The 13,865-nt window shown below is 48.0% G+C and overlaps 1 protein-coding gene across 1 annotated transcript in view; it reads left to right on the forward strand.

Annotated features, from left to right (window-relative positions):
• Positions 1-13,865, forward strand: part of dennd4a (DENN/MADD domain containing 4A) — an 87,801-nt gene that overhangs the window by 22,618 nt on the left and 51,318 nt on the right. The window contains exons 11-13 of the mRNA XM_038984282.1: positions 1-88; positions 2,253-2,353; positions 6,009-6,154. Of these exons, the coding sequence (XP_038840210.1) occupies positions 1-88; positions 2,253-2,353; positions 6,009-6,154 (335 nt within the window). The remainder of the gene's footprint in view (positions 89-2,252; positions 2,354-6,008; positions 6,155-13,865) is intronic.

Raw genomic sequence — 13,865 nt, forward strand, 5'->3', positions numbered from 1 at the left:
TCGTGGGCGTCGACTCGCGTTACTTTGACCTCTACGTGCCTCCGCCCGACGTCTGCTGCGTCGACCTGGACACCAACAACATATTACAGTAAGTCTGACCTCTAACACCTGACCTCTGACCCTGCAACCTTAACCATGAGGTCTGCTGTGTCGACAGTCGTTGTAACCCCTGAACCCTGACCTCTATCTATGACCCTGACGTTTGCAGTGTCCCAGTTCGTGTTTCCATGTTATTCAGACAGAGGATATGTGCTGCAGGCAGTGGTGTTACCTGATAGACCACCCTCAGTCACCTCTACCTATGACCTATGACCTCTACCAATACCAATCTCCCATAACCTCTTGTCTCTTTGGTTTGTCATGTTGTTGTGTAACGATAATGACGCACTCAGGGAAAAATATGTTATTGTCCGTTTTCTTTTCAGAGGACAGAAATACAATCACAATACAATTTTCCATGTTGTGCTTAATTACAGTTTTTACCAATTGTTAATTAACACACTTTTGCTGAAACTACTTGTCAGGTACTCTAAACACAAAACTCTAAACACAAAACACAAAACAGTTAGCCATTTCCTCAAACCCCTCAGACAAGAAACACAGCAATCAAAATCCCTCCCTTCAGCTCTTCCTCATGTTGTCCTCCCTCCCTCCTTTCAGCTCTTCCTCATATTGTCCTCCTCCCCCCTCCCTTCAGCTCTTCCTCATGTTGTCCTCCCTCCCTCCTTTCAGCTCTTCCTCCTGTTGTCCTCCTCCCTCCCTCCTTTCAGCTCTTCCTCCTTGTTGTCCTCCCTCCCTCCCTCCTTTCAGCTCTTCCTCCTGTTGTCCTCCCTCCCTCCCTCCTTTCAGCTCTTCCTCATATTGTCCTCCCTCCCTCCCTTCAGCCTTCCTCCTGTTGTCCTCCTCCCTCCCTTCAGCTCTCTCATGTTGTCCTCCCTCCCTCCTTTCAGCTCTTCCTCCTGTTGTCCTCCCTCCTCCCTCCTTTCAGCTCTTCCTCCTGTTGTCCTCCCTCCCTCCCTCCTTTCAGCTCTTCCTCATATTGTCCTCCCTCCCTCCTTTCAGCTCTTCCTCCGTTTGTCCTCCCTCCTCCTTTCAGCTCTTCCTCCTGTTGTCCTCCCTCCCTCCTTTCAGTCTTCCTCATATTGTCCTCCCTCCCTCCCTTCAGCTCTTCCTGTTGTCCTCCCTCCCTCCTTTCAGCTCTTCCTCCTGTTGTCCTCCCTCCCTCCTTTCAGCTCTTCCTCCTGTTGTCCTCCCTCCCTCCTTTCAGCTCTTCCTCATATTGTCCTCCCTCCCTCCCTTCAGCTCTTCCTCATATTGTCCTCCCTCCCTCCCTTCAGCTCTTCCTCCTGTTGTCCTCCCTCCCTCCCTTCAGCTCTTCCTCATGTTGTCCTCCCTCCCTCCTTTCAGCTCTTCCTCCTGTTGTCCTCCCTCCCTCCCTCCTTTCAGCTCTTCCTCCTGTTGTCCTCTCTCACTCCTTTCAGCTCTTCCTCATATTGTCCTCCCTCCCTCCCTTCAGCTCTTCCTCCTGTTGTCCTCCCTCCCTCCTTTCAGCTCTTCCTCATATTGTCCTCCCTCCCTCCCTTCAGCTCTTCCTCCTGTTGTCCTCCCTCCCTCCTTTCAGCTCTTCCTCATATTGTCCTCCCTCCCTCCCTTCAGCTCTTCCTCATATTGTCCTCCCTCCCTCCCTTCAGCTCTTCCTCATATTGTCCTCCCTCCCTCCCTTCAGCTCTTCCTCCTGTTGTCCTCCCTCCCTCCTTTCAGCTCTTCCTCCTGTTGTCCTCCCTCCTTTCAGCTCTTCCTCATATTGTCCTCCCTCCCTCCCTTCAGCTCTTCCTCCTGTTGTCCTCCCTCCCTCCCTCCTTTCAGCTCTTCCTCCTGTTGTCCTCCCTCCCTTCAGCTCTTCCTCCTGTTGTCCTCCCTCCCTCCCTCATTTCAGCTCTTCCTCCTGTTGTCCTCCCTCCCTCCCTCTCTCTCTCTCTCTCTCTCTCTCTCTCTCTCTCTCTCTCTCTCTCTCTCTCTCTCTCTCTCTCTCTCTCTCTCTCTCTCTCTCTCTCTCTCTCTCTCTCTCTCTCTCTCTCTCTCTCTTTCGCCCTCCCTCCCTCCATCTCTTCCTAATGCTTTCAGTGTTAGCAATCCTGTGTGGATGTCCTCCCTCCCCTCATCTCTTCTTCCTCCTGCTGTCTTTCTATCTCTTTCTCGTCTCCTCGTCTCCTCATCTCCTCGTCTCCTAATCTCTTGTGTTGTGTTTTCAGTAAGGAGGAGAAGAGGGCCCTAACATGGAAGATACTACCACAGAAAGCCTGCAAACATCTCCTCAATACCCTGGGTAGTCTGTACCAACAGCTGACTGAAGGTGAGCCTGGAAACGGATACGCTGGAGTCCGCATTGCGTGCTCCTGATTCAGCCCGTTGTAAATTCGTCCGTGTTTCATGTTACATACCAGTGGATAGACAGTACCTCTCATCAATCAGGCATCTTCTATAGTTTAGTTCAGCAGTATCTGTGACTTAAGATACCAATACGTTGAAACAGAAATGTTGTGTAAGTCTCCCTTTGAAGTCAATGAAGGATTTACGTGGAAGAGTCCAACGAGTTGCACGTGCTTATCTCAACCCATTGTAAATTAGACATCTTACATTTCAGAGGATCAAACGATTCTGTTTTATTACCCTCTACTGGTCGTAAATTAGACACACACACACACACACACACACACACACACACACACGCAGACACACACATTAGAGACAGAAGGGACATGAAGATGGATTTCAGTAGAGTCCTAGAAAAGCTTGAAGTAATGTTTTCTTTCAAGTCTTATCAGAAGTGTGTCTGATCTAGTATATGTCCAGGTATTTGGTATTTTATGAGGATCCCCATTAGTTCCTGTTACCAAGGCAGCAGCTACTCTTCCTGGGGTTTATTATGGATCCCCATTAGTTCCTGCCAAGGCAGCAGCTACTCTTCCTGGGGTTTATTATGGATCCCCATTAGTTCCTGCCAAGGCAGCAGCTACTCTTCCTGGGTTTATTATGGATCCCCATTAGTTCCTGCCAAGGCAGTAGCTACTCTTCCTGGGGTTTATTATGGATCCCCATTAGTTCCTGCCAAGGCAGCAGCTACTCTTCCTGGGATTTATTATGGATCACCATTATTTCCTGCCAAGGCAGCAGCTACTCTTCCTGGGGTTTATTATGGATCCCCATTAGTTCCTGCCAAGCCAGCAGCTACTCTCCCGGGGGTTTATTATGGATCCCCATTAGTTTCTGCCAAGGCAGCAGCTCTCTTCCTGGGGTTTATTATGGATCCCCATTAGTTCCTGTCAAGGCAGCAGCTACTCTTCCTGGGGTTTATTATGGATCCCCATTAGTTCCTGTTGCCAAGGCAGCAGCTACTCTTCCTGGGGTTTATTATATCCCATTAGTTCCTGTTGCCAAGGCAGCAGCTACTCTTCCTGGGGTTTATTATGGATCCCCATTAGTTCCTGTCAAGGCAGCAGCTACTCTTCCTGGGTTTATTATGGATCCCCATTAGTTCCGTTGCCAAGGCAGCAGCTACTCTTCCTGAGGTTTATTATGGATACCCCATTAGTTCCTTTGCCAAGGCAGCAGCTACTCTTCCTAGGGTTTATTATGGATCCCCATTAGTTCCTGTTGCCAAGGCAGCAGCTACTCTTCCTGAGGTTTATTATGGATCCCCATTAGTTCCTGTTGCCAAGGCAGCAGCTACTCTTCCTGAGGTTTATTATGGATCCCCATTAGTTCCTGTTGCCAAGGCAGCAGCTACTCTTCCTGAGTTTTATTAGGATCCCCATTAGTTCCTGTTGCCAAGGCAGCAGCTACTCTTCCTGAGGTTTATTATGGATCCCCATTAGTTCCTGTTGCCAAGGCAGCAGCTACTCTTCATGAGGTTTATTATGGATCCCCATTAGTTCTTGTTGCCAAGGCAGCAGCTACTCTTCCTGGGGTTTATTATGGCTCACCATTAGTTTCTGCCAAGGCAGCAGCTACTCTTCCTGGGGTTTATTATGGATCCCCATTAGTTATTGTTGCCAAGGCAGCAGCTACTCTTCCTGGGGTTTATTATGGTTCCCCATTAGTTCCTGCCAAGGCAGCAGCTACTCTTCCTGGGGTTTATTATGGATCCCCATTAGTTACTGCCAAGGCAGCAGCTACTCTTCCTGGTTTATTATGGTCCCCATTAGTTCCTGTCCAGGCAGCAGCTACTCTTCCTGGGGTTTATTATGGATCCCCATTAGTCCTGTCAAGGCAGCAGCTACTCTTCCTGGGTTTATTATGGATCCCCATTAGTTCCTGTTGCCAAGGCAGCAGCTACTCTTTCTGGTTTATTATGGATCCCCATTAGTTCCTGCCAAGGCAGCAGCTACTCTTCCTGAGGTTTATTATGGATCCCCATTAGTTCCTGTTGCCAAGGCAGCAGCTACTCTTCCTGAGGTTTATTATGGATCCCCATTAGTTCCTGTTGCCAAGGCAGCAGCTACTCTTCCTGAGGTTTATTATGGATCCCCATTAGTTCCTGTTGCCAAGGCGCAGCTACTCTTCCTGAGTTTATTATGGATCCCCATTAGTTCCTGTTGCCAAGGCAGCAGCTACTCTTCCTGAGGTTTATTATGGATCCCCATTAGTTCCTGTTGCCAAGGCAGCAGCTATTCTTCCTGAGGTTTATTATGGATCCCCATTAGTTCCTGTTGCCAAGGCAGCAGCTACTCTTCCTGAGGTTTATTATGGATCCCATTAGTTCTTGTTGCCAAGGCAGCAGCTACTCTTCCTGGGGTTTATTATGGCTCACCATTAGTTTCTGCCAAGGCAGCAGCTACTCTTCCTGGGGTTTATTATGGATCCCCATTAGTTCTTGTTGCCAAGGCAGCAGCTACTCTTCCTGGGGTTTATTATGGATCCCCATTAGTTCCTGTTGCCAAGGCAGCAGCTACTCTTCCTGGGGTTATTATGGATCCCCATTAGTTCCTGCCAAGGCAGCAGCTATCTCCTGGGGTTTATTATGGATCCCCATTGTTCCTGTCAAGGCAGCAGCTACTCTTCCTGGGTTTATTATGGATCCCCATTAGTTCCTGTCAAGGCAGCAGCTACTCTTCCTAGGGTTTATTAGGATCCCCATTAGTTCCTGTTGCCAAGGCAGCAGCTACTCTTCCTGAGGTTTATTATGGATCCCCATTAGTTCCTGTTGCCAAGGCAGCAGCTACTCTTCTGGTTTATTATGGATCCCCATTAGTTCCTGTTGCCAAGGCAGCAGCTACTCTTCCTGGGTTTTGTGTGGTTGTCGTGTGGTTGTCGTGTGGTTGTCATATGGTTGTCATGTGGTTGTCATATGGTTGTCATATGGTTGTCATGTGGTTGTCGTGTGGTTGTCATATGGTTGTCGTGTGGTTGTCGTGTGGTTGTCGTGTGGTTGTCGTGTGGTTTGTCCATGATGGTTGTCATATGGGTTGGTCATGTGGTTGTGATGTGGTTGTCGTGTGGGTTGTCGTGAGTGTGGTGTCGTGTGGTTGTCATAAGGTTGTCCGTATGGTTTGTCAGTCGTGGGTTGTCGTGTGGTTGTCGTGTGGTTGTCATATGGTTATCGTGTGGTTGTCGTGTGGTTGTCGTGTGGTTGTCGTGTGGTTATCGTGTGGTTGTCGTGTGGTTGTCGTGTGGTTGTCGTGTGGTTGTCATATGGTTGTCATATGGTTGTCATGTGGTTGTCGTGTGGTTGTCATGTGGTTGTCGTGTGGTTGTGATATGGTTGCCATATGGTTGTCATATGGTTGTCGTATGGTTGTCGTATGGTTGTCGTGTGGTTGTCATGTGGTTGTCATATGGTTGTCATATGGTTGTCGTGTGGTTGTCATATGGTTGTCGTGTGGTTGTCATATGGTTGTCATATGGTTGTCATATGGTTGTCATATGGTTGTCGTGTGGTTATCGTGTGGTTGTCATATGGTTGTCATGTGGTTGTCATATGGTTGTCATATGGTTGTCATGCTCCTCAGGGTTCTTGAAGAGCCGGGATCGTTCCCACCAGAAGTTCTACTCCCAGATGATCAAGACCCAGATGTTTATCCGGTTCATCGAGGAATGTTCCTTCGTCAGCGATAAAGACGCCAGTCTGGCCTTCTTCGACGAGTGTGTTGATAAGGTAAGATGATAATGTCCTATAATATTCTCAGTGTGTTGATAAGGTAAGACGATAATGTCCTATAATATTCTCAGTGTGTTGATAAGGTAAGACGATAATGTCCTATATTATTCTCAGTGTGTTGATAAGGTAAGACGATAATGTCCTATATTATTCTCAGTGTGTTGATAAGGTAAGACGATAATGTCCTATATTATTCTCAGTGTGTTGATAAGGTAAGACGATAATGTCCTATATTATTCTCAGTGTGTTGATAAGGTAAGACGATAATGTCCTATATTATTCTCAGTGTGTTGATAAGGTAAGATGATAATGTCCTATATTATTCTCAGTGTGTTGATAAGGTAAGACGATAATGTCCTATATTATTCTCAGTGTGTTGATAAGGTAAGACGATAATGTCCTATATTATTCTCAGTGTGTTGATAAGGTAAGATGATAATGTCCTATATTATTCTCAGTGTGTTGATAAGGTAAGACGATAATGTCCTATATTATTCTCAGTGTGTTGATAAGGTAAGACGATAATGTCCTATATTATTCTCAGTGTGTTGATAAGGTAAGACGATAATGTCCTATAGTATTCTCAGTGTGTTGATAAGGTAAGACGATAATGTCCTATATTATTATTATTATCAGTGTGTTGATAAGGTAAGACGATAATGTCCTATATTATTCTCAGTCTGTTGATAAGGTAAGACGATAATGTCCTATAGTATTCTCAGTGTGTTGATAAGATAAGACGATAATGTCCTATATTATTCTCAGTGTGTTGATAAGGTAAGACGATAATGTCCTATAGTATTCTCAGTGTGTTGATAAGATAAGACGATAATGTCCTATATTATTCTCAGTGTGTTGATAAGGTAAGACGATAATGTCCTATATTATTCTCAGTGTGTTGATAAGGTAAGACGATAATGTCCTATATTATTCTCAGTGTGTTGATAAGGTAAGACGATAATGTCCTATATTATTCTCAGTGTGTTGATAAGGTAAGACGATAATGTCCTATATTACTCTCAGTGTGTTGATAAGGTAAGACGATAATGTCCTATAGTATTCTCAGTGTGTTGATAAGGTAAGACGATAATGTCCTATATTATTCTCAGTGTGTTGATAAGGTAAGACGATAATGTCCTATATTATTCTCAGTGTGTTGATAAGGTAAGACGATAATGTCCTATATTATTCTCAGTGTGTTGATAAGGTAAGACGATAATGTCCTATATTATTCTCAGTGTGTTGATAAGGTAAGACGATAATGTCCTATATTATTCTCAGTGTGTTGATAAGGTAAGACGATAATGTCCTATAATATTCTCAGTGTGTTGATAAGATAAGACGATAATGTCCTATAGTATTCTCAGTGTGTTGATAAGGTAAGATGATAATGTCCTATATTATTCTCAGTGTGTTGATAAGGTAAGACGATAATGTCCTATATTATTCTCAGTGTGTTGATAAGATAAGACGATAATGTCCTATATTATTCTCAGTGTGTTGATAAGGTAAGATGATAATGTCCTATATTATTCTCAGTGTGTTGATAAGGTAAGACGATAATGTCCTATATTATTCTCAGTTTGTTGATAAGGTAAGACGATAATGTCCTATATTATTCTCAGTGTGTTGATAAGGTAAGATGATAATGTCCTATATTATTCTCAGTGTGTTGATAAGGTAAGACGATAATGTCCTATAGTATTCTCAGTGTGTTGATAAGGTAAGACGATAATGTCCTATATTATTCTCAGTGTGTTGATAAGGTAAGACGATAATGTCCTATAGTATTCTCAGTGTGTTGATAAGGTAAGACGATAATGTCCTATATTGTTCTCAGTGTGTTGATAAGATAAGACGATAATGTCCTATATTATTCTCAGTGTGTTGATAAGATAAGACGATAATGTCCTATAGTATTCTCAGACTAACATTCTAGCCTGGCTTTCTTGAGTGTGTCGATAAGGGAAGGCTTGTTAGTCCGTAGAGAATAAGATGGACCACCAGCACACCGTAAATAGTATTCGATGAAGCATGTATTTCTCTGCACGTAGTATTGCATCATTTCAGTGGTTTGTTAGTCTTCATGTACTGTATATGTCATTCACAGGACACAGTTCATGTATTCGAAATTGTAGGTGGTCCCTTTAAATGAAGATAAGTTTATCCGTCATCTGAGTTGTTTGTGAGATTCGGTATCTCATCCAGAATGTATTTTATAATGTATCATAATACAGGGCCTTTGGCTAAACCAACAGAAAACATTCAGGAAGTTGTAGAACAAACTGCAACCAGCAGGAAGCTTGTCCCTTTAGGCTACAATGAGTCCTTCTGTTCTCTAGTCAATCCTTCATCTCTTTTCTTTCCTTCTCCCTCTGCCTGGTGCATTTCCTCTACACTCTCCTGACTGTCTACCTGACTGTCTACCTGCCTGGTGCATTTCCTCTACACTCTCCTGACTGTCTACCTGTCTGTCTACCTGCCTGGTGCATTTCCTCTACACTCTCCTGACTGTCTACCTGTCTGTCTACCTGCCTGGTGCATTTCCTCTACACTCTCCTGACTGTCTGCCTGTCTGTCTACCTGCCTGGTGCATTTCCTCTACACTCTCCTGACTGTCTACCTGTCTGTCTACCTGCCTGGTGCATTTCCTCTACACTCTCCTGACTGTCTACCTGTCTGTCTACCTGCCTGGTGCATTTCCTCTACACTCTCCTGACTGTCTACCTGTCTGTCTACCTGCCTGGTGCATTTCCTCTACACTCTCCTGACTGTCTACCTGTCTGTCTACCTGCCTGGTGCATTTCCTCTACACTCTCCTGACTGTCTACCTGTCTGTCTACCCGCCTGGTGCATTTCCTCTACACTCTCCTGACTGTCTACCTGCATACCTGCCTGACTGTCTACCTGTCTGTCTACCTGCCTGTCTGTCTGCCTGTCTGTCTACCTGCCTGGTGCATTTCCTCAACACTCTCCTGACTGTCTACCTGCATACCTGCCTGACTGTCTACCTGTCTGTCTACCTGCCTGTCTGTCTGCCTGTCTGTCTACCTGCCTGGTGCATTTCCTTTACACTCTCCTGACTGTCTACCTGTCTGTCTACCTGCCTGTCTACCTGCCTGTCTACCTGTCTGCCTGTCTACCTGTCTGCCTGTCTGCCTGTCTACCTGCCTACCCACCTGTCTACCTGTCTGTCTACCTACCTGTCTAACTGTCTGTCTACCGGTTTGTCTACCTGTCTGTCTACCTGCCTGTCTACCTGTCTGCCTGTCTACCTGTCTGCCTGTCTACCTGTCTGCCTGTCTGCCTGTCTACCTGCCTGTCTACCCACCTGTCTACCTGTCTGTCTACCTACCTGTCTACCTGTCTTCCTGCCTGTCTGTCTACCTGTCTGGTGCATTTCCTTTACACTCTCCTGTCTGTCTACCGGTCTGTCTACCTGCCTGTTTACCTGCCTGTCTGTCTACCTGCCTGGTGCATTTCCTTTACACTCTCCTGTCGGTCTACCTGTCTGTCTACCTGCCTGTCTACCTGTCTGCCTGTCTACCTGCCTGTCTACCTGTCTTACTGTCTACCTGCCTGTCTACCCGCATGTCTACCTGTCTGTCTACCCGCCTGTCTACCCACCTGTCTACCTGTCTGTCTACCCGCCTGTCTACCCACCTGTCTAACTGCCTCTCTACCTGTCTGCCTGTCTACTCGTCTGTCTACCCAACTGTCTACCCGCCTGTCTACCCGCCTGTCTACCCGCCTGTCTACCTGCCTGTATGCCTGTCTGTCTGTCTGTCTGTCTGCCCGTCTACCTGTCTGTCTGTCTACCTGCCTGTCTGTCTTCCCACCTGTCTACCTGTCTGTTTACCTGCCTGCCTACCTGCCTGTCTTCCTGTCTGTCTACCTGTGATCTTGGGTAAAATCCCTCTACACTCTCCTGTCTGTCTTCCCACCTGTCTACCCGCCTGTCTACCCGCCTGTCTGCCTGCCTGTCTACCTGTGATCTTGGGTCTTGCTTGGACAGATTTACAGCAATGGAAGCAAGGTAAGCTCTCAGACCATCTTCTTCTTCATTACTTTGTATATTCTTTACGTTTCCATGTTATAGCTTAGAACCTAAGTTAGAACATTCTCCCCAAGCTTTTTCTTGGGTTGTGACTCAGCTGCAGTGCTGGGTTAGGGGTTAGGGGTTAGGGTTAGGGGTTAGGGTTAGGGTCTGTGTCTGTGTCTGTGTCTGTGTGTGTGTGTTCTGTAAAAGCCTCATAGAGCAACATAACATTATAGAATTATGTTCAGGTCAGTGGAGGCTGGATTCATGTAGACTAGGAGAGGGGGAGGGGAGTGAGTGAGGAGGGGTGGACTTGACTATCATTGGCAGTTCAGATTATTGGTGTAAGTAGAGGGGGGGAGGAGGGGTGGTAGAAGGGAGGGGTAAGGAGAGGTGGAGGGGGAGGAGAGGAGGGAGAGAAGGGAGGGGGGAGAGGAGGGAGAGAAGGGAGGGGGGAGAGGTGAAGGGGGAGGAGAGGAGGGAGAGAAGGGAGGGGGGAGAGGAGGGAGAGAAGGGAGGGGGGAGAGGTGAAGGGGGAGGAGAGGAGGGAGAGAAGGGAGGGGGAGAGGAGTGAGAGAAGGAAGGGGGGAGAGGTGAAGGGGGAGGAGAGGCAGGAGAGAAGGGAGGGGTAAGGAGAGGTGAAGGGGGAGGAGAGGAGGGAGAGAAGGGAGGGGTAAGGAGAGGTGAAGGGGGAGGAGAGGAGGGAGAGAAGGGAGGGGTAAGGAGAGGTGAAGGGGGAGGAGAGGAGGGAGAGAAGGGAGGGGTAAGGAGAGGTGAAGGGGGAGGAGAGGAGGGAGAGAAGGGAGGGGTAAGGAGAGGTGAAGGGGGAGGAGAGGAGGGAGAGAAGGGAGGGGTAAGGAGAGGTGAAGGGGGAGGAGAGGAGGGAGAGAAGGGAGGGGTAAGGAGAGGTGAAGGGGGAGGAGAGGAGGGAGAGAAGGGAGGGGTAAGGAGAGGTGAAGGGGGGGGGGAGAAGGGAGAGAAGGGAGGGGTAAGGAGAGGTGAAGGGGGAGGAGAGGAGGGAGAGAAGGAAGGGGGGAGAGGTGAAGGGGGAGGAGAGGCAGGAGAGAAGGGAGGGGTAAGGAGAGGTGAAGGGGGGGGAGAAGGGAGAGAAGGGAGGGGTAAGGAGAGGTGAAGGGGGGGGGAGAAGGGAGGGGTAAGGAGAGGTGAAGGGGGAGGAGAGGAGGGAGAGAAGGGAGGGGTAAGGAGAGGTGAAGGGGGAGGAGAAGGGAGAGAAGGGAGGGGTAAGGAGAGGTGAAGGGGGGGGAGAAGGGAGGGGTAAGGAGAGGTGAAGGGGGAGGAGAGGAGGGAGAGAAGGGAGGGGTAAGGAGAGGTGAAGGGGGAGGAGAGGAGGGAGAGAAGGGAGGGGTAAGGAGAGGTGAAGGGGGGGGAGAAGGGAGAGAAGGGAGGGGTAAGGAGAGGTGAAGGGGGGGGGGAGAAGGGAGAGAAGGGAGGGGTAAGGAGAGGTGAAGGGGGGGGAGAAGGGAGGGGTAAGGAGAGGTGAAGGGGGAGGAGAGGAGGGAGAGAAGGGAGGGGTAAGGAGAGGTGAAGGGGGAGGAGAGGAGGGATAGAAGGGAGGAGTAAGGAGGGGTGAGGGGGAGGGGAGGAGGGAGAGAAGGGAGGAGTAAGGAGGGGTGAGGGGGAGGGGAGGAGGGGGAGAAGGGAGGGGTAGAGTTATGCTGAGTTATGACCCTGATAGACATGGGCTCATTATTAATGCTTGTTTCTCTGAATTAACTCTTAGGCTCTGATCTGTAATAGGATATTGAAATATCCTCTCTGGAATCTGTGGTCCCCCATTAGTTCCTGCCAAGGCAGCAGCTACTCTTCCTGAGGTTTATTATGGATCCCCATTAGTTCCTGCCAAGGCAGCAGCTACTCTTCCTGGGGGTTATTATGGATCCCCATTAGTTCCTGTTACCAAGGCAGCAGCTACTCTTCCTGGGGTTTATTATGGATCCCCATTAGTTCCTGCCAAGGCAGCAGCTACTCTTCCTGGGGTTTATTATGGATCCCCATTAGTTCCTGTTACCAAGGCAGCAGCTACTCTTCCTGGGGTTTATTATGGATCCTCATTGGTTCCTGCCAAGGCAGCAGCTACTCTTCCTGAGGTTTATTATGGATCCCCATTAGTTCCTGTCAAGGCAGCAGCTACTCTTCCTGGGGTTTATTATGGATCACCATTAGTTCCTGCCAAGGCAGCAGCTACTCTTCCTGGGGAGTTTATTATGGATCCCCATTAGTTCCTGTCAAGGCAGCAGCTACTCTTCCTGGGGTTTATTATGGATCCCCATTAGTTCCTGCCAAGGCAGCAGCTACTCTTCCTGGGGTTTATTATGGATCCCCATTAGTTCCTGCCAAGGCAGCAGCTACTCTTCCTGGGGTTTATTATGGATCCCCATTAGTTCCTGCCAAGGCAGCAGCTACTCTTCCTGGGGTTTATTATGGATCCCCATTAGTTCCTGCCAAGGCAGCAGCTACCCTTCCTGGGGTTTATTATGGATCCTCATTGGTTCCTGCCAAGGCAGCAGCTACTCTTCCTGAGGTTTATTATGGATCCCCATTAGTTCCTGTCAAGGCAGCAGCTACTCTTCCTGGGGTTTATTATGGATCCCCATTAGTTCCTGTTGCCAAGGCAGCAGCTACTCTTCCTGATGTTTATTATGGATCCTCATTAGTTCCTGTTGCCAAGGCAGCAGCTACTCTTCCTGGGGTTTATTATGGATCCCCATTAGTTCCTGTCAAGGCAGCAGCTACTCTTCCTGGGGTTTATTATGGATCCCCATTAGTTCCTGCCAAGGCAGCAGCTACTCTTCCTGGGGTTTATTATGGATCCCCATTAGTTCCTGCCAAGGCAGCAGCTACTCTTCCTGGGGTTTATTATGGATCCCCATTAGTTCCTGTTGCCAAGGCAGCAGCTACTCTTCCTGAGGTTTATTATGGATCCCCATAAGTTCCTGTTGCCAAGGCAGCAGCTACTCTTCCTGGGGTTTATTATGGATTCCCATTAGTTCCTGCCAAGGCAGCAGCTACTCTTCCTGAGGTTTATTATGGATCCCCATTAGTTCCTGTTGCCAAGGCAGCAGCTACTCTTCCTGATGTTTATTATGGATCCTCATTAGTTCCTGTTGCCAAGGCAGCAGCTACTCTTCCTGGGGTTTATTATGGATCCCCATTAGTTCCTGTCAAGGCAGCAGCTACTCTTCCTGGGGTTTATTATGGATCCCCATTAGTTCCTGCCAAGGCAGCAGCTACTCTTCCTGGGGTTTATTATGGATCACCATTAGTTCCTGCCAAGGCAGCAGCTACTCCTCCTGGGGTTTATTATGGATCCCCATTAGTTCCTGTTGCCAAGGCAGCAGCTACTCTTCCTGGGGTTTATTATGGATCCCCATTAGTTCCTGTTGCCAAGGCAGCAGCTACTCTTCCTGGGGTTTATTATGGATCCCCATTAGTTCCTGCCAAGGCAGCAGCTACTCTTCCTGGGGTTTATTATGGATCCCCATTAGTTCCTGCCAAGGCAGCAGCTACTCTTCCTGGGGTTTATTATGGATCCCCATTAGTTCCTGTTGCCAAGGCAGCAGCTACTCTTCCTGGGGTTTATTATGGATCCCCATTAGTTCCTGTTGCCAAGGCAGCAGCTACTCTTCCTGGGGTTTATTATGGATCCCC

The sequence above is a fragment of the Salvelinus namaycush genome, unplaced genomic scaffold (genome assembly GCF_016432855.1).
Source record: "Salvelinus namaycush isolate Seneca unplaced genomic scaffold, SaNama_1.0 Scaffold226, whole genome shotgun sequence".
In the NCBI taxonomy this organism is placed as follows: domain Eukaryota; kingdom Metazoa; phylum Chordata; class Actinopteri; order Salmoniformes; family Salmonidae; genus Salvelinus; species Salvelinus namaycush.